At 41.3% G+C, this 21,553-nt stretch overlaps 1 protein-coding gene across 1 annotated transcript; it reads right to left on the bottom strand.

Moving 5' to 3' along the window:
- Positions 18,884-19,735, bottom strand: LOC109238035. Its single transcript, XM_019404465.1, has 2 exons — positions 19,424-19,735; positions 18,884-19,339 (listed from the first exon to the last, which is right to left on the bottom strand). Exons 1-2 carry the CDS (start codon positions 19,733-19,735, stop codon positions 18,884-18,886), a joined length of 768 nt encoding a protein of 255 aa, XP_019260010.1.

The following is a 21,553-nucleotide window of genomic DNA, read 5'->3' as shown; positions in this document are numbered from 1 at the left end:
CGGATCCGTTTTCTCAAAATGTTTACCGAATCAACTCAAATGGGGTTTTAAGGCACGAATTCACATTTTACTCAATTTTTCACATAAAACCTTTCCAGAAAGAGGCAGGGATTGTGCATGCAAATTGAGGAAGGCTAAAAGGAGCTATTTGAGGCTTCAAAACATAGAATTAAGGGTCAAAGCTCTATGCGACCTACCAGGTCATCACATTATGGATGTAAAATGTAGGGCTTATCCCCCGAATATCCGCCAAGGTCCATCCAATAGCCTTTTTCCTCTTTTGTAGCACCGCCAAAGTGGATTCCATCTGCACGTTTTTCAAATTAAACAAGAGGAATGAATAACCGGTAAAGTAGAACAAGGACCAAGAAACTCATACCGAAGATGTGGAGGCAATGGATTCAACTCCAATGTAGGAGGATGTTCAATACAAGACTTTGTAGGAGGAGTTGTCCTATTTTCGAGATCCAAGAACAATCTCTGGGGCGCATACTTGTACGACCCCATACCTTGCAAAGCGTTCACATATTCCATGAAACCATCCATCTCGTCATCATCAAAATTGAGCAAGACGGCCTCCAACATATCACCCACGTTGATCATAGAACTTGTTTCATCGACAATGACATCGGTCACCAGGTCCACAAAAGAGCAAACCTCATTGCTATTCGGTTTCCACGTGGACTTACATACATGGAAAAACACTTTTTCATCACCAACCCGAAATGTAAGTTCTCCGGCTTCAACATCAAAAAGAGCATTCTCCGTAGCAAGGAAAGGTCTCCCTAGAATAATTGGCACCTCATAATCAACTTCACAATGGAGAATGACAAAATCCGCCAGAAGAATGAATTTATCAACACGAACCAAGACATCTTGGTAGTGCCCCCTCAGGACGAGAACTTAGAGCTTGAGAAATTTTCCCCATTTGAACTTCTAGGTTGCGGGTTGATGTGTTGTGTGAGGCATGTTGGGCATCTGAATTGGCATTCTTTTCCATCATTTGCTTGAACATATTCTCAATACACCCCATTTCATTATTTGAAGAACTTGGTCTTGGGAAGGATAAGGAGGCGGCTTGCTCGGTTGTTGATATATCGGGGGCCTTTGAAAACTCGACCCCCAGTTACCTTGATTATTGTTCCATCCGCCTTGATTGTTACCTCCCCAATTTCCTTGATTGTTGCCACTCCAATTTCCTTGATTGTTGTTGTTATGCCAATTCCTTTGATTGTTGTCACCACTCCAATTGCCTTGATTATTTTGAGGTCGCCATTGATGTTGGTTTGGGCCTTGAAAGTTTTTTCTTTGCCCTTGAAAATTGTCCACATATTGCACCTACTCTTCTTTTTTATTATAAGAATCATCTTGATCAAACCCACTATCCTCTTGCACATAACTCTCCACTCGATTTTGCACTTGTGGAACCTTGGTCCTTCTATTGTTACCATCATGTTTACCACTTCCATAACATTGACTTGCTTAGGATTTTGCACTTGATGGCTTTCCCATGGTCATGCAACTCTTTATGAAGATGGATCATGTTTGGATCACCTTGTGGAACATTAGCCCAGGATTTCCACACCGATGATGTTTTCGCCATTTCATCCAAAATCTCACAAGCCTCTACATAAGACAAAGTCATAAAATTTCCACCGGCAAGTTGGTTCACTACGCATTGGTTGTTCGTGTTAATCCCACAATAGAAGGTTTGCTGAATAATGTTTTCCTTCATATTGTTGTTGGGACATTCCTTGACCATTGTTCTATACCTCTCCCATATCTCGTGTAATGGTTCATTGGCTCTTTATTGAATGCCAAAATCTCATCTCGAAGTGTAGCCATATGCCAGGGAGAGAAGAACTTAGAAATAAATTTTTCTGCCAACTCATCCTAAGTACGAATGGAATGGTTTGGAACTAGTTCCAACCAATCTAAAGCTTTCCCCTGTAGAGAGAAGGGAAAAAGCCTTAGCCTCAATGCATCCCGGATACATTTTTTTGTTTGCCCCCCCCCCCCCCCAACAAGTGTCCAGAAACACCTTCAAATTTTTATATGCATTTTGACTTGGAGCACTAGTGAAGAAACCTCGTTGATCTAGCAAAGTGAGCATCAAATTGGTGATTTGTAAGTTACCCGCCCTAATACAGGGAGATATTATTGCACTAACATACCCTTCATTGGGTAATACCCGGTGTGGAGCCGCTCTTGGTGGAGGTGGTGGTGGAGCAGAGACATTGTCATGAGGCGCTCAACCTCTTCTATTGGCTTGAGGTTCAAGAGAAACCTCATCAACTTGCTCATCTTCGACGTCCACATCCCCTAAAAACATATTTCCAAGTTCATTGTTTGCCGCCATAATTGTTCCTAAAATTGTCTCACACAAGTTAGTAACAACGGAAGGAAAGAAGATATTTCAAAAACAAATCCAAATATATATCTAACGCCATTTTTAACTCCCCGACAACGGTGCCAAAAATTGATCACGTCCACAACACACCTCAATTGAGATATGAAACGGTCGTGTGCAATAATAATTACCCAATTAGGAGTCGGGGTCGAATCCACTGGGAGTTATAATGGGAGTTATGGGTATTTATCTAAAATGAGCAATTGGATTATCTAGATTGCACTTCCACAACAAGGTTTTGTTTTCTATTTCTACTGTTACTCTAATGAAAGTAGGCAAAAGAAAATATATTAGAGATAAATGTTTTTGAGGTTTTTCTAATTGGATTAAAGGCCTAGGGTTGTGACCATAACCTAGGTGTTTGCCTAATGGGATAAAGACGTTAATGCTTTTTTTGTTGATTGGGGTGTATTATAGCTCTCAATTCTACATTACCCACTCAGTACCTCTCGGTCAGAGAGTGGTTTTTCCCAATTTGGATTTCTCAAGACCAAATAGGTATCAAGCAAACAGTTGATAGGAGCTCAAGTCGGGTTATTACTATATCTATGTTGAACCCTTTAATTGGGTTAATTAATCTCTCAATTGACCTAATTCCTTGTTAGCTAAGTTATCCTAGACTAGGCCCTCTTTCTCAAGTAGAGACTAAGTCAAATAGGTATGAATCATTATTTGCAACCATTATTTCTACAATTGAAACATGAACTAAGCTAAATAATCAACACCCAATCATAAGCAAGCACTAAATTAATCACCCATAAATTTACACACTAGGGTTGGGTCACAACCCTAGTAGAAGTCTAGCTACTCATAATAGAAATTACAGAAAATAGAGAAGAAAAGCTCATTAAACTCATAATGGAATATTAAAATGATGAAATCTAATGTTAAAACACCATAATAATGTAAAACTTCCTTAACTAGTAAAGAAAAATGGCTACAACAACTTCAGATGTTCAAAACTTGACCTAACTTTGTGAAACTCGTCTATTTATACAGGGCTGAAAATCTCGGACAAAAATGTCCCTTCGGGAGGTTCTTCGGCCGCACAATTCCATGTGCGGTCCGCAGATGTCACAACCCAAATCAATGGGCCATGACGATTTCCCAAGTCTTACCTGTCGAACACCCCTAAACATATGTCTAAGACATAACATAAAAAAAAAGGTAAATCATGCATAACACCTGTCAAAAACTGCTGAATCACGTGAATAACATATGCAAGGAAAACATGCCCCAAATAGATATATACATATACATGCGGAATACGGTAGGGCGAGCCGACAAGGCTGCTACAGACAACTATATATCCAAAACTAGAAGCCGACAAGGCCACATACTATCAAACTATACATGACTGTCTACAGACCTCTAATAGAGTGTACAACTGCACAAAGGACGGGACTGGGCCCCGTCATACCCATATATGTATACAAACATACCGTACCAAAACCCAAAGCAGATCCTGATCAAATGGAGCACACCAACTCTCGTTGATTAAGGATCCTAAGAAGAGGGACCGTTAGCCTATCTACCTGCACCTGCAGGCATGAAACGCAGGCCCTGGGAAATAGGGGCGTCAGTACGAATAATGTACCGATTATGTAAGGCATTAAAATTAGTACATAAAAGACATAAAAGAAACATAGGGTAAAAGACAAAGTCATGCATGTGCGTATAAAGGTCATATCATGCATAGGTATATATGTACATAATATCATCAAGCCTCTAAGGGCATCCGATCTTATTATCTCGGCCTCTGTGGGCAAAATCATCAACGTATACCAACTGATCAGGTGGTGGTGCGCATATAAAGCCATAACCATTGTCCATACACCATATACATATAATATGCACGTATATAACGCCATCTGGTCGTGGGTCAATGTACATGTATAAATGAATGAAATGCATAAAAAGTAAGTTAATAAGATATCTCGGAATGTCATAGCATCAATATGCCTTCGGATAATCTTTATTAACCACGTATTTTTTTGAGAACCGTGAATAGAAGATACAATAATTAGACACATGGGAATCAAGAACATAGGCACCCCTAATACTTCTATGAATAGAGTTATTTATGAAAGTTGTGTGTTTGCTCGTTTCATTTGTATCATATGGATCATGCCAAAAGGAAAGAAGGGATAAGCTCAACATACCTGAGCTGATTCTCTTGACAATCCCTCTAACACACATCAATCGCGACAAAACACGTAATGGTGAGATCGAAGTAGGGAAAAATCCATATGATATTCTTGAGAAAGATTATACCGGGCTCCCTTCGAATTGCGAGTTACGTTGCTATTACATTATGTAGTTTCGTCGGAATGCTTTTGTGGCTCCATCCGTTACTTAGCAAACATAAAACATCACACTTTAAGATGTAGGAAGCTTTCTTATCATTGTGGGTTGTGGGCCCCACTTTTGTGGAATACATTGCTCGAAAATCCTCTAAATATGCACCTAGTCACATATACCAAAGAGTCATTGTTCGGTCTTGGCAAATGTTACCCTAGCTGCCACGTGGGGGTAATGTTTCCACCAAATAATTATCCACCCATTTCTAATTGATTTGTTAACTTCCCACTTAAATTAATAATTAACCCATTACCAACATATTAGGTAATATCTTAATTTACTTAAAATACTAATCACTTTTAACATACTTTGTACACCTCACTATCCTAGTCATGTGGTACCTTGTACGACACTAGTCCATAAATACCAGGTATTATAGCTTGGACCGTATTTTAACCCAAATTGACAATCCTCAACGAAACTCATTTTCTTTGATTTGTTTACCCTCTGAACTTCACGACAATTACTTATCACCTGTTATAAATAGCATAAACACTTATTACCTCAAAATTAATCTAATTCTTGATCCTACGTTGATTAACTTACTACGAAAGTTTAACGTATGAAATCGCAGGATGTAACATTCTTCCACCCTTAGAAACATTCGTCCTCGAATGTTTAACTCCCCGAAATCTATATAAATTTTTGTAGAGTCTCCTCTGTAATAGTACTACTACCAACCATTCCCGTAGAAAACCCAATAACATAATGCCACATAAGGACACAATCATCAATAACGACCCTGGCCTCACACGACCAATGACAATAACTAACACAAGAAACCATAAACGCACTTTAAGGCTGTGATGTCTCGGTCTGATCCTCCTCTGGAAGTGGAAATAAGTGAGGATACCTAGACCTTATGTCTTTTTCAACTTCCTAAGTCATCTCTTCTACATTGTTGTTTCTCCAAAGTAATATTACCGAAGCTACGTCCTTAGTTTTCAATCTCCGAACATGTCTATCTAGCATAGAAATGGGAGCTTCCTCATATGATAGATCATCTGTGACCTGAACATCGTTAACTGACACGACTCTGGACGGATCTCCGATACATTTACGGAGCATAGACACATGAAAGACTGGATGTACAGACTCCAAGTCAGAAGGCAAGTCTAATATTCTACTTGGACTACCTTGCGTATGATCTTATAAGGTCCAATGTACCGAGGGCTAGGTTTTCCTTCTTACCGAACCTCGTAACGCCTTTCATCGGTGATACCTTTAGGAATACCTAGTCGTCAACCTGAAACTCCAAGTCTCATCATCGATTATCCGCATAAGATTTCTGACGGCTTTGAGCTGTTAATAGCCTTTCCTGTATAAGCTTAATATTCTTGATTGCCTATTGTACAAACGCTGGTCCTACTAACCTAGTTTCCCCAACATAGAACCATCCGATAGGTGACCTACACTTCCGTCCATAAAGAGCTTCATATGGAGCCATCTGAAAACTTGAATGATAGCTATTATTATATGCAAACTCAACAAGCGACAGATGATCATCATATCTACCCTTGAAGTCTATTACACAAGCCCGTAACATATACTCAAGTGCCTGAATAGTACGCTCAGCATGCCTGCTGTCTGGGGATAAAATATTGTTCTAAGATTTACCTGAGTCCCCAATCCTTTTGGGAAGGAACCCCAAAAATTTACTGTAAACTGAGCACCTCTATCCGAGATAATAGATATAGGGATACCGTGAAGTCGTACATTGTCCTTAATGTAAAGCCTTGCATAATCCTCTACGGCATATGTAGTCCTAACAAGCAAAAAATGGGCCGATTTTGTAAGTCTATCAACAATCACCCATGTAGAATAGTTATGCTGGGTACGAGGTAAGCCTATCATGAAATCCATATTAATTACTTCCCACTTCCAAGTTGGAATCTCTATAGCCCGCAATAATCCATCGTGTTTTTTACGCTTAATCTTAACCTACTGACTGTTAGGGCACTGAGAAACAAACTCCGTTATATCCTTTTTCATTTCTTCCCAACAATATATTTCCCTGATATCATGATACATCTTTGTTGCTCCTGGAAGGACAGGATAACCAGAATAGTGAGTTTCTCCATAACCTGCCGGTGCAGCCTTGCAACATTAGGGACACATAATCATCCTCGATATCTGAGGACCCCATCTCCTGTAGTATCAGATGGTGTCTTCTCCTTCTGAGGGGTTGTATCTCTATAATGAGCTAACACGGGATCCTCGTACTAGCGTTCCTTCACTTCAGTTACTAAAGAAGATACTACCGCGTCCGAAATAGTAACTCTAGTATCACCTGAATCCAGTAAACGAACTCCAAGACTAGCTAGCTGATGAATCCCATAGGCTATCCCGCTATTCTCTGGTTGTAAATATGACATGCTACCTATATATTTATTGGTGAGGGCATCGACTACTACATTCGCCTTAAATATGAATGTCACAGCCTTTCAGTAGCTCCAACCATCTCCTTTGTCGTAAATTCAATTCCTTTTTTTCGAAGATATACTGAAGGCACTTATGATCTATATAGATATCAACATAAATGTCATACAATTAGTGCCTCCACATCTTTAGTGCATGAATCACCGCGGCTAACTCTAACTAGTGGTTTGGGTAATTCTTCTCGTGATTTCTTAGTTGTCTAGAAGCATAAGCTACAACCTTACCATGATGCATCATTACACAACCCAATCTAATGCCCGAAGCATCACAATAGATAGCATAACCATTGGTTCCCTCTGGGAGAGTTAGGATCGGTGCTAAAATTAATTTGTCCTTCAATGCTTGGAAACTTGGATCGTAAGCATCAGCCCACTAAAACTTAGCTCCCTTATGAGTCAACTTTTTCAGTGGTGCTGGAAGAAAAGAAAATCCCTCTACAAATTTCCTGTAATAACCTACCAAACCGAGAAAGCTACGAACCTCCATCAATGTCATGGGTGTAGGCCAAGCCTTTATTGCCTCAATCTTTTGTGTATGAACCCAGATACCTTCACCAAGAGTATGCCCAAGGAAATCTACAAAATTCAACCAGAATTCACATTTAGAGAATTTTGCGTACAACTTCCCTTTTTGTAAACCTCTGAGCATAGTACGCAAATGATATGAATACTCCTTTTGTGAATGGTAATAAACCAATATATCATTGATAAATACAATCACGAACAGATCTTGAAAGGTTCTGAACACACGGTTCATCAAATACATGAATACTATTAGGGCATTGGTCAAATCGAATGACATAACACGAAACTCAAAGTGCCCATATCTGGTCTTGAATGTTGTCTTCGAAATATCTTTCTCCTTAACCCTTACCCAATGGTACCCCGACCTCAAGTCTATCTTCGAGAAACATTTGGCACCTTGCAACTGATCAAATAAATTATCAATCCTTGGGAGCAGATACTTATTATTGATCGTCACCTTATTCAACTGTCTATAATTAATACACATCCGCAAGGAACCATCTTTCTTCCTCATAAATAACACAGGTGCTCCCCACGGTGATGTACTTGATCTGATAAAGCCCTTTTTAAGCAAGTCCCTTAGTTGTTCCTTCAACTCTCTCAGCTTTGCAGGTGCCATTCTATAGGGAGAAATAGATATTGGCTGAGTATCTAGTAATATGTCAATAGCAAACTCAATTTTTCGCTCTGGTGGAACACCCAGAAGCTCATCGGGAAACTCATTAACCACATGGATAGATTGAACGGTTGGTGACTCTACTTTCACATCCTGTACCCGAACTAAGGATACATATAGCCCTTTCTGATCAACTTCCTTTCCTTGATATAGGAAATAAACCTACCTCTCGGTGATGACGTATTACCTTTCCACTCCAAAACAGGCTCCCCTAGGAATTGGAATTGAACCATCTTTGATTTACAATCAACATTGGCATAGAAAGAAGCCAACCAACCCATAGCCATTATAACATCAAATTCTACCATATCTAACTCAATTTTGGTCTTCTACTGTAGATCGACTATGAACTACTACTATGCAATCTCTATATACCCTCCTAGCTATCACTGGATCCCCAACAGGTGTGGACACCTCAAAAGGTTTAACCAACTCGGGTTCTATCCCAAACTTACTAGCAACCAACGGAGTAACATGTGATAAGGTGGAACCTGGATAAATCAATGCATATACATCATATGATGAGACTGATAATATACCTATAAAAACACTAGGTGACGACCCCTAATCCTGTCGACCTGCTAATGCATAAATGTGGTTTTGAGGATCGCTCGAGCTAGATGCTCCTCCTCTGCCTCTACCACGACCGATTAGTGCTTGTGAACCTTGCCCGGGGGGTGTATGAAGAACTAGCTACAAATCCCGTTGGCTGAACTATACCTGCACCACATCTTGTCGGACAATCTCTCTTAACGTGGCCTAGATACCACATGTATAACAAACACCCAACCCCATAAGGCACTGCCTAACATGCTGCTTACTACACTGAGCACATCGTGGCAAGGGCGGCCTCATCTTACTTGACTTACCCATATACTGAGAACTTGAGGCCCTGGAATTCTGACTAGGCCCTGAATGTGTGGAACAATAGAATCTCCTATCAGTACTAAGGGGGTGCACTAGCTAATGGCTGGGTTGGATACCTCGGGTATTATTGTCTCTGACCACCTCAGAACTCACACCTCAGAACTCACCAGAAGTCCCGAAGATCTCGCTCTCTTACTTTGGCCCCTATCATGCTCACGATCGGTCCTTTGCTTTTGCTTACGCTCCTTTACACTTTGAGCATATGCCTAAATATGAGAAATATCTTTGCTTGGCTAAAGTGAGACCGACATACAGTCGTTAAGCAGGTGCGGCTCTAACCCCATCATGAACCGATGAACGCGATCCTTCATCCTATCTACAATAGTAGGAGCATACCTAGCCAAAGAATCAAATTGAAGGTTGTACTCCCGAACACTCATATTATCCTGTCGAAGGGTCAAGAACCTATCAACTCTGGCCCGTCTAAGCTCTGGTGGCAGATAATGATGAAGAAAAGCCTCTGCAAACTCGTTCCATACCGCTGGAGGGGCATCCTCACCTCTGGAAAACTCACAAGACTCGTACCAATTAACTGCGACATCCCGAAGTCTATAGGAAGCTAGCTCAACTAACTCGGTCATAGTGTCCTTCATTACCCTCAAAGTCGGTTGCATCCTATCGATAAATACCTGAGGGTTCTCGTTTGAATCTGCTCCAGTGAATACCGGAGGGTCCAAATTAATGAAATGACGAACCCTCACACTGATGGCCCTATCTGCATGACCAATACCTACTTCTTGACGCCTAGATTGTGCGGCTACTAATCGAGTCAATAGCTGAATAGCATCTCTCATCTCCTGACCTGGTGCATCTGGCTAAGGAGCTGGCTATACAGGGGCAGGCACTAGGGCTGGTGCCCCTAGAGCTCCTCTGGAGAGGGTGGTGTATGTGAAATCTAAAATGGAATCTCACTATGAGACTCTCCCCGAGTCCAGGTAACTCGTGGCGCTCGACTAGTAGTCTCATCGGCCACGAACTTACCCCTTTGGACGGATGTAGCCTTCGGAGGCATCGTTGAAAACATAACATATCGTTAGGAAATTTATTCCTTATATCTCACAATCTAAGATAAGAAGGGAGAATAACATCCTACATGTCTTGTAGCCTCCTGTTTATAAATGTGGTGCAGAACACACGCATAAATAAGAATCTACTAGACACTGTCTGTAGACAACCCTAGGACAGAATTGCTCTTATAGCACTTTTGTCACGACCCAAATCGATGGGCCATGATGAATGCCCGAGTCTTGCCTGTCGAACACCCCTAAACATATGTCTAAGACATAACATAAAAAGAAGGGTAGATCATGCATAACATCTGTCAATAAATTGCTGAATCACGTGAATAACATACACGAGAAAAACATTCCCCAAAATACATATATACATATATATGCGGAATACGGTAGGGTGAGTCGATGAGGCTGCTATAGACAACTACATGTCAAAAACTAGAAGCCGACAAGACCACATACTATCCAACTATACATGATTGTCTACACACCTCTAACAGAGTGTACCACTAGACAAAGGACGAGACTGGGCCCCGTCATACCCATATATGTATACAAACATATCGTAACAAAACCTAAAGCAACTCCAGATCAAATGGAGCACACCAACTCTCGCTAATTAAGGATCCTAAGAAGGGGGACCATCAGCATGTTTACCTGCACCTGCGGGCATGAAACTTAGGCCCTGGAAAATAGGGGCGTCAGTACGAATAATGTACCGAGTATGTAAGGCATGAAAATAAGTACATAAAAGAAACATGGAGTAAAGGAATCCGCCTATAAGTCTAAATAACTTTGTGAATCTTGAAATATTTATAAAGTCATGCATGTACGTATAAAGGTCATATCATGCATAGATATATGTGTACATAATATCATCAATCCTCTGAAGGCATCCCATCATGTCATCTCGACCGCTATGGGCGAAATTATCAACGTATACCAATTGATCAGGTGGTGGTGCGTATCTAACGCCATAACCTTTCCCCATAACCCATATACATATAATATACGCGTATATAACACAATCTGGTCATGGGTCAATGTAGATGTATAAATGAATGAAATGCATAAGAAGTAAGTTAATAAGATTTCTTGGAATGTCATAAGATCAATATGACTTCGGATAAACTTTATTAACTAAGTATTTTTTCTGAGACCAATGAACAGAAGATATAATAATAAGACACATAGGGAATCAACAACATAGGCACCCCTAGTACTTCTACGAATAGAGTTATTTATGAAAGTTGTGCGTTTGCTCATTTCGATTGTATCATACGGATCATGCCAAAAGGAAATAAGGGATAGTCGTAACATACCCGAGCCGATTCTCTTGACAATCCCTGTAACACACGTCAATCGTGGCAAAACACGTAACGGTGAGATTGAAGTAGGAAAAAACCTGTATGATATTCTTGAGAAAGATTATACCGGGTTGCCTTAGAATTGCGAGTCACGTTGCTATTACATTATGTAGTTTTGTCGGAATGATTTTGCGGCTCCATCCGTTACTTAGCAAACATAAAACATCACACTTAAAGATGTAGGAAGATTTCTTATCATTGTGGGTTGTGGGCCCCACTTTTGTGGATTACTTTGCCCAAAAATCCCCTAAATATGGCACCTAGTCACATAAACTAAAGAGTCGTTGTTTAGTCTTGGAAAATATTACCCTTTGCTGCCACGTCGGGGGTGATTTTTCCACCAAATAATTATCCACCCATTTCTAATTGATTTGTTAAGTTCCCACTTAAATCAATAATTAACACACTACCAAAATAATTAGGTAGTATCTTAATTTAGTTAAAATACTAATCACTTTTAGCATACTTTATACACCTCACTATCATGGTCATGTGGTACCTTGTACGGCACTAGCCCATAAATATCGGGTAATATAGCTTGGACCGTATTTTATCCCAAATTGACAAACCTCAACAAAACTCATTTTCTTTGATTTGTTTACCTTCTAACCTTTACGGCACTTACTTATCACCTAATATAAATAGCATAAATACTTATAACCTCAAAATTAATCTCATTCCCGAGCCTACGCCGATTAACTTACGACGAAACTTTAACGTACGAAAATGCAGGATGTAACAGCAGATTTTTTTCGGCTAGTAGTAAGTGGAGTTCTGCGGTCGCACAATTCTGAACTGTGGCCGCGATGCAATCTTCTACGGCCGCACATTTTTTGTGCGGTCCGCAATTCATAAAGGCTCATGGACTTGGTCTTTTTGCGTACTCTCTGATCTTTGACTCTTAGCCCAGTTCTGAGGCCGCACATTTCATTTATGGCCCGCACATTGCTGAAAATTATGCTAGATTTTACTTCTTGGTTTGCGGTCGTGGATGGAATTCTGCGGCCACAATTTCTTCTGCCATCTGCAATTTCTTCTGCGGCCATAAAATTCCTTCTGCGGACCGCACATTTTTGCTTCTGCGCTGCTTTATTGCCTTGTGCTTCGGGGCACTTCTTTGTTAGTTGGATTTCATCTCGGGAGACCAAACTTCCAGCATTCCTACAATTTGCACAATTTCGTTAGTTTTGGGAATACAATTCAATACTTTCGGAGTAAAACAAAAGCTAAAAGGTGCTAATAAGTAGTCAAAATCCCCACTTAGCATCAGTTCCCACCTCCAGCAGTTAAGGGTTATTTCAGCGAGTCAAAGGTAAGCCATCTACACATAAGTTGGGACCAACAATTACCCACACTACAAATGTATTATCAACAAGACGACAAGTTAAATATTCCTGCACACATAGTTTTAATGTGACATTTGAGCTTCAAGAATTGACTTTACTCATCAAGGATTCTTGCTCTATCATGTAGGTCAAGGTGGACTCCAAACTCTTCCTCCTATACTGTACATTTGCCAAGATCACTTAAGAAATTTAGCACTCGATCCAAACATCCTCATCCTCTGGGAGTCTCTGGGTAGGAGTATTGAGCGAAAAACCCTCATGCAAGATAGCTCTCTCCTCCGCAGTGGCCAGCCTCCCTCCAATTCTAAGCTACAAGTCCATTATCTCATATAAATGGGCCATAAAGTTGCCATCTCAAGAATTGCGCACAGCACCGGTCAGTGAGGACAGAGAACTCTCCTCCTTTGCCCGGATGCTGGTGATGTCCGTCGGTCGGAGGGTGGTGGATTGACTACATTATAATCTTGCTCCTCCTCCACATCTTCTATTCTCAGGTACTAAGTCAGCATGTTACTGAAGGACAACTTATCAATTCTCTTGCTTGTTCTCATATGCACCATCTGGTAGCGTATCAACTGCCCATATTCACATTGTAGATAGTCATTAGGAAGTACAACAGGCAGACCCTTTCACGGCTAATCAGAGTCTCATGGTTGCATGGTAGTAGCTATGTGTTGATCAATTTCAACCACGCCTGAGCTTCCTACTTCATTTTTCTCTTTGGAAATTTCCTATGACATTGGGACTTCTTGACATGGACCCAAGTAGCCACAGAATTCACATCAAAAAGAGTGTGTCTCAGTGCCGGGTATGTTTGACGGGCAATAAAGTTATCCAGGGGCTCCTAGGGAACATCCGGAGTCCCTAAGTAATTGCATATAGCTGATGTAGAAAAATCAATTAACCTCCCCCGAATAGGCACTGGCTGCTCAGGATCATTCAGATCATAACCGGCGTAAAATTCACGACAAGGTTTACATTAATATACCCAGTGTTTCCAAACACGTAGATCAATGCAAGATTATTAATACCCTTCCAAATTGATTGATACTAAGCTTTTAGACGGCGCTAATAAATAGCCGACTCAGAGTGTATATGTCTCGGCCGACAAAGCATATACCAGTCCTTGGCAGACAGGGGTATACTCTTAAGTCCAAATTCTCACTGTCTCGCAGGCTGTGGGCATAAGGATGCTATAGCTTCAACTGCTTGCAACCCCTCAATATGTCTTGAAGTGGCCTCCCCTCTTTTTTTCTTTTTCAATGGAGGTGCGGAGGAAGCCTTGGCTTTGGTAAGAGTAGTGGCCTTGCCCATTCCTTTACCATTGTCCTTCTTAGGAGGCATATTTGTACCTATACAAATAGACATTAGTCAGCTTTAGAGACATCGAATCAATTCAAAACCTCGTCTTACGACCCCTCACTTAAGAGTTCATTACATGGTTTCACAATTTTTAAGGCTGCTCAAACTTCACCTCGTTATTTTTGCATGAGAATCAATCAGTGGCACAACGATGTCTATTACGATCACGATGCATAAAGCTACCATCTTAGCTCCGGTGAGCCACCCCACACTTAAGATCTCAATGTGTGCATGAAGACATAGCACTAGTATTACAGTCCCAGAGACTCGGGCCCCAATGGGGACAAAGAACGCCTTTGAGGCATTTTAACAAACACTTAGCATGCACTAGTTCCATGGAAATGCTTGTAGGAATTAGGGGTTGCCTCACCCTCCCAAATTGGCTTGGGAATTTTGTGCTACCACCCTTGTACACAACAACAATACTATTTCTATGGGGTTTACGGGGTTAGGACAAACAAGCACATTGTTACTGTGAAGAACATACCCAAAAGTTATCCGATTTCATTACTTCACCCAATTCGAAACTTGACAAAGAAAAGAGTTAGAAACCATACCTTAGATGCTTGGGAGGGGGGTTGCTCTTCAATTTATGTAGCTAGGGAATGAATGAGTGGAGAAATGTATGAATTTAATGGAGTTTGTGAGTGATAGGGGGATTAGGGCTGGTAGTGGTGTTTTTGGGGGATCTTTGGTGTTTTAAGAGAACATGGGTAGGGAAATAGGTTTGTAATGGGCTGGTGTGTATGTGTGCGGTGTTGTAAATCGGTAACGTTTGGTGTTGTAAGAAAGGGGAAATAAGGAGAAAAGAAACGAAATCAAAATAATAAAGAAAATGTAAACTTATCTAGCATCGCGAGTCCAGCAACGAGGACCTTCTCGCGATAGACAACGCGATGCAAGGGAGGCAACGAGAAGTGGACCGGGCTATGTGAAATGGGCAGAGAGCAGGAGACTTGGCGACGCGAAAGAAGCAACACGGATTAGCGTGCTAGGAGCTATACAGTGCGAGATGTGTAGCGCAGAGTATCACGCTAGGAGCTATGTAGCGCGAAGTATAAGTCTAGGAGCTGGGCAACATGAGGTCTGCTTCCAGGTCCATTACACTTTATGTTATGCGGCACGAGGTAGGCAGGGAGGTCTGGAGCGTACTCATGTGCTTTTTATCCCGTTTTGTGAACGACTCCAAGTTTTATGACCTCCCAACGTGCTCCAGTACCTGTTCAAACACCAAAACTTTACTTAAAACTTGTTAGTGCCTAAAAAGAAAAAGAAAATTCTAGTTAAGCTAAAATAAACTACGAATTGGGTTGCCTCCCAACGAGCGCCTCTGTTAACGACACAATATGACGAATACAACATTTCAATGGGTTGCCTTCCACGAAGCGCCTTATTTAACGTCGCAGCACGACGCATTCAATCAAACTCATGGTTTACACAACACTTGAGGCTCCTTCAAATGAATCACCGATACAGCTTTTTCCTCATCCATGCCAAGGTAATGTTTCAACCTTTGCCCATTGACTCTAAACTTTTGAGATCCATCTTCTGATGCAATTTCTACGGCTCTGGCGGGATGCATCTCTACCACATAAAATGGTCTTCACCATCTTGACTACAACTTGCCTGAAAACAACTTCAATCTCAAATTGTATAGCAATACCACATCTCTAGGTTTAAAATTTCGCTCAAGGATATTTTTGTCATGCATCATCTTCATTCTCTCCTTATATAGCCTTGTACTCTCAAAAGCATGGTAACGGAACTCAGCAAGTTGATGCAGCTATGTGACTCTACTCGTTCCAGTGGCCTCCAAGTCAAGATTTAATTGCCTTAACGCCCTAAAGGCTCTATGCTATAACTCCACCGGTAAGTGATGCGCCTTTCCAAACACCAATTTGTATGGTGACATACCAATCAGAGTTTTGAATGCAGTGAGATAGGACCATAGTGCATCATCCAATTTTTGTGCCCAATCAGTCCGAGTAGAATTTATAGTTTTGGTCAAAACACTCTTGATTTCTCTGTTTGACACCTCCACTTGCCCACTTGTTTGTGGGTGATATAGAGTGGCAACCTTATGGCGAACGCCTTATTTCTCCAACAACCTTTCAAAGGCTCGATTGCAGAAGTGGGTGCCTCCATCACTGATGATCGCTCTTGGAGTACCTAATCGGGTGAAGATATTTTTTCTTAGAAAACCAATAGCTCCATTTGCATCATTTGTCGGGAGTTCCACAACTTCTACCCATTTCGATACATAGTCCACAACTACCAGTATGTACATGTTGCCATATGAGCTAACAAATGGTCCCATAAAATCGATTCCTCATACATCAAATACTTTCACCTCTTGAATTGGGTTCATAGGCATCTCATGTCGACGGGGAATATTCCCCGTCCATTGGCACTAATCCACAGCTCTTTTCCCAAAAGTGTGCATCTTTAAACAACGTCGGCCAACAAAAGCTCGACTCCAACACTTTAGCAGTTGTCCTTACTCCTCCAAAATGTCCTCCATAAGGTGAAGCATGACATGCCTGCAAAATAGAATCTTGGTCTATCTCGGGAATACATCTCCAAATCATGTTAACAATACAAATCCTAAACAAATATGGTTCATCCCAGAAATACATGCGACAATCAAGAACGAACTTTTTCTTCTACATAGAGGACAAGTCATAGGGAACAATACCGCTCGCCAGGTAGTTTGCAATATCGACATACCATGGTGCTACCTCAAGGCTCATGGCTAAAAGTTGTTGATCTGGCAAACTCTCCATGATCTCTTCCACCTCAACCCTCTTTTCAGCTCCTTCAAGCCTGGACAAGTGATAGGAAACTTGGTTTTCCATTCCCTTTCGGTCACGGATTTCCAAATTAAACCCTTGCAGTAGTAGCACCTATTGAATCATGTGCGCCTTTGACTCCTTCTTCTCAATTAGGTACCTGAGGGCAGCATGGTCTGTATAAACAACTACCTTCGAGCCTATCAGGTATGACCTGAATTTGTCAAATGCGAACACCACTGCTAGCATCTCTTTCTCTGTCACTGTGTAATTTAGTTGGGCACCACTCAAGGTTGTACTTGCATACAAGATTGGATGCATGGCTTTTTCTTTCCTCTGCCCAATAACTGCTCCCACAGCATGGTCACTTGCATCACACATCACCTTAAAAGGTTGTTCCCAGTCATGAGCCACTATGATTGGTGCAGTCACAAACCTCTTCTTCAACTCCTCAAAAGCTACCTTGTAGTTATCAGAAAACACAAAGGGGTACGGGTTAGAAATTTTGGAAATTTTTTTTATAAACCGCCTGTAGAAACCTGCATGATAAAGAAAACTTCTTATGGCCTCGACGGAAGTAGGTGGAGGTAACTTCTCTATTACATCAACCTTAGCACGTTCCACCTCAATTCCCTTACTCGAAACTAGGTGTCCCAAGACTATACTTTTTTGTACCATGAAATGGCCCTTTTCCCAGTTTAGTACCAGATTAGTCTCCATACACATCTTCAATACTCTTTTCAAGTTCATAAGGCAATCATTTAATGAGTTCCCCACCACTGAGATGTCATCCATGAAAACCTCCATTATATCTTTTACCATATCTGTGAAGATGGCCATCATGCACCTTTAGAATGTGGTGGGTATGTTGCATAGGCCAAATGCCATTCTTCGAAAGGCATAGATGTTATACGGACAAGTGAACGATGTTTTCTCTCTATCCTCCAAGGCAATAAAGATCTTGTTATACCCCGAGTATCCATCCAAGAAACAAAAGTAGGGCCTCCCCATCAATCTATCTAGCATCTGATCAATCAATGGCAGCGGAAAGTGGTCTTTTCGGGTGGCCTTGTTCAATCTTCTGTGATCCATGCAGATTCGCCATCCTATGACTGTTCTTTGCTTTAAGAGAAGCCTTCTAGCTCGTTTTAAAGTGTTGAAGAGAGAGATAGGACATTCTAAAGATAGTTGTTGAGGAAGCATCTGATTTCTAACTACGAGTCCGTTTTCAAGCTAACTGAATGCCTATCTGCTGCTAGTTCTGTTCCACTATCTGCTCTTACTGCTCTCGTTGCCGGTGTGACAGTCTGAGCTTGAGATCATTTCATAGTTCTCATTTTGCAATACAATCATTCTACCCTTCTTTGGCATACACTGAACTAGGCTGACCCAGTTACTGTTAGAGATGGGGAAGATGATTCCCACATTTAACCACTTGATCACTTCTTTCTTCACCACTTCTTTCATGTTGGTGTCGAGCCTTCTTTGATGTTTTTAGAAGGTTTGTGCCCATCTTCCAGTAGAATCTTATGCATACAAAATGTATTGTACTCTTTCAAAACCTGCAAAAGTTGTTCTACCTGTACATCTAACAAACCAGATGAGATAATAACAGGTAATGTCGAGCTAGGTCCCAAGAAAGAATAGTTGAGGTGAGATGTTAACGCCTTTAGCTCCAACAGTGGTAGCTCTTCAATTGATGCTTAGCTGGAGGGGTCTTTCTTTCTTCTAAATGCAAAGGCTCAAATTCGAGCTCTCTTTTCAAGTACCCTTGGTCTTCAAGGTCCAAAACCCACTCCGCTAAGTCCTCACCATCTACCTCTTCTAAGTTCATCAGGCAGGCTGCTAGAGGGTCTTTTGCATTCAGAGCCTCATCTTCCTCCTCCAATATCACATCCACATCTTCGATCAGAGAGTAATTAGCAAACTCACTGGGTCGCCGCATAGACTTCTGCACATTGAATGTTATTTTTTCATCGTTTAGTCTCATATTTAGGTCCCCAGTTTCACAATCAATCAGAGCTCTCCCTGTGGCCAGGAATGGCCTTTCCAAAATTATGGGAATCTCTTCATCAACCTGGCAGTCTAGAATAATAAAATCTGCTGAAAACACAAACTTTCCAACCTGCACAAGTACATCATCAAGTATACCTAATGGCCTCTTCAACTTTTAATCGTCTAGCTGTAGAAACATGGATGTGGGTCTTGCCCTTCCAATGCCTAACCTTTTGTAGATACACAAGGGCATCAAGTTTATGCTCGCCCCTAAATCACACAATGCTTTGGCAAAAGTATAGTTGCCTATGATGCACGGAATTGTGAAACTCCCTGGGTCGGATGGCTTCTCAGCGATAGGTCTTGTCACGACAACACTACAGGTCTGAGTCAGTGTCACAACCGCCAAGTCTTGAAAGTTGAACTTGCGAGACATCAATTCCTTTATCATTTTGGCATAACCGGGCATCTCCCTCAAGGCATCAACCAGTGGAATGTCCACCTGAATCTTCTTCAACATCTCCATGAATCTCTTATACTGCTCATCCTTTTGATATTTGGCCAATCTCCGCGGGAAAAGTGCTGGCGGTCGCTTCTTTCCCGTCACATGAGTTAGATCCTGCTCGGGCACTTTTTCTAATGCCTTCTCTTGCACTTTCTCAGTCTCCTTTGAAACTTCTTACTCTTTGCTTAGTTCCTCCTGACCTGGCTGCACTCTTACTTCTGTTAGCTCAGTTGAATCATCCACCTCAATTGACACTGGAACAAGTATCTCAGTTGGTCGACTTTCGCGAGCAATTTCTTGCTCTAGATCAAGATCTCTACCATTTCTCAGACTCACAGCCATTAGCTGCTTCAGACCCTGCTCTTTCGGATTAACATGTGTGTCTGCCAGTAATGTCCCTTGAGGATGATTGTTAAGGGCCATGGATATTTCCCCTAGTTGAATCTTAATGCCCTTAATAGCTGAGTCATATGATACTACCTTTTTGTGCATCTGGTGTGCCTTTTCTTGCATTTGGTGGACATTTTCTTCCATTTTTCCGCTAGACCAAATGAGTTGTTACAACATTCCTTTAATGTCAAACAACATATCTTTTTGTCGCACTATCTATTGCTTTTGAGGTTGTTGATAAGCTAGTTGTTGATTCTGCTGATTGTACCCTTGTTGCCTTTCATAAGGCACAGCCTGACCCTATGGTCATACAGCTCCAGGATTGTTATTATTATTGTACTGCTACTGTGTTGGCCTATCTTGTTGATTATGTTGTCCCCAAGTCTGAACACATTGTCTTTAGCCTCCGTAGTTGCCGACATAGTTCATATTCTCTTGATAGTTCTGATTGTCACTCTCACCACTCCACGAGCGCATATATGGCTGATTAATGCATGGTGTGCATAATCCTCCATTTGTCGTGTAAACTATATGCACCTACTTCTTGCCTAACTCATCAATCTTTTTGGTTAGGACACTCAATCGCGTCATCATAGTAGCCATATTCTCAGCCATAGAGTTGTTTAGGTATAGAGCTACTGAGTGAACTACATGAGTGATTATAGAGTCTCTTTTCATCCATCTTGAGTTTTGAGCCATATTATCAAGTAAGACCTTACATTCTCTGAATGATTTTCTGAAAAATGCTCCACCTGCTGAAGCATCAACATTGGCTTTCAAGCTGTCTGCCAATCCCATGTAGAACATTTTCCCCAACATCTGATCAGGAATGCCATGGTGTGGGCACTTGAACAACATCACCTTGAATCTCCCCCACGTTTCTTGCAGTGTTTCAGCTGGTTTCTGTCTGAAGCTCAATATCTCATCAACTTGCTTGGCAGTCTTATTGGGTGGGTAGAATTTATTCGAAAACTACTTGACTAATTCCTCCCAAGTAGTGATGTAGTTTATAGGGAGCAAATTGAGCGAAGTCTAAGCTTCTCCCGTCACTGAGAATGGAAACAACAACAATCTTGTTGCTTCCGCTGTCACATTCGGTTGCTTTTCCGTGACACAAATTGATATAAATGTTTTAGATGCTGTTGTTGATATTCAATGTAAGACCCCAAGAACAGTCCTTGTTCAGCAACAAATGTAGCATATTGTTTGTAATTTGAAAAAGTTTCGCTTGTATCGGAGGGACTGCAGTTGCGGTTGCCAGGTTTTTAGTGGTGGGTTGCGCCCAATCATACATGGCTGCTTCTGGCACAAGAGGTGCCACACCCTGATTATTCGGGTCATTCACATTATTTCTGTTGTTTAGGTTGTCTATTACGTCACCCATGTCTAGTTCGATTCATTATGTTGAGTTCTGTTGTCGTTTGTCATTCTTGTTTGATCGATTTAGTG

This window comes from Nicotiana attenuata, chromosome 1 (assembly GCF_001879085.1).
Source record: "Nicotiana attenuata strain UT chromosome 1, NIATTr2, whole genome shotgun sequence".
Classification (NCBI taxonomy): Eukaryota; Viridiplantae; Streptophyta; class Magnoliopsida; order Solanales; family Solanaceae; genus Nicotiana; species Nicotiana attenuata.
Note: the sequence above shows the minus strand (reverse complement) of the source record. Positions and strands in the feature narration are given on the sequence as shown.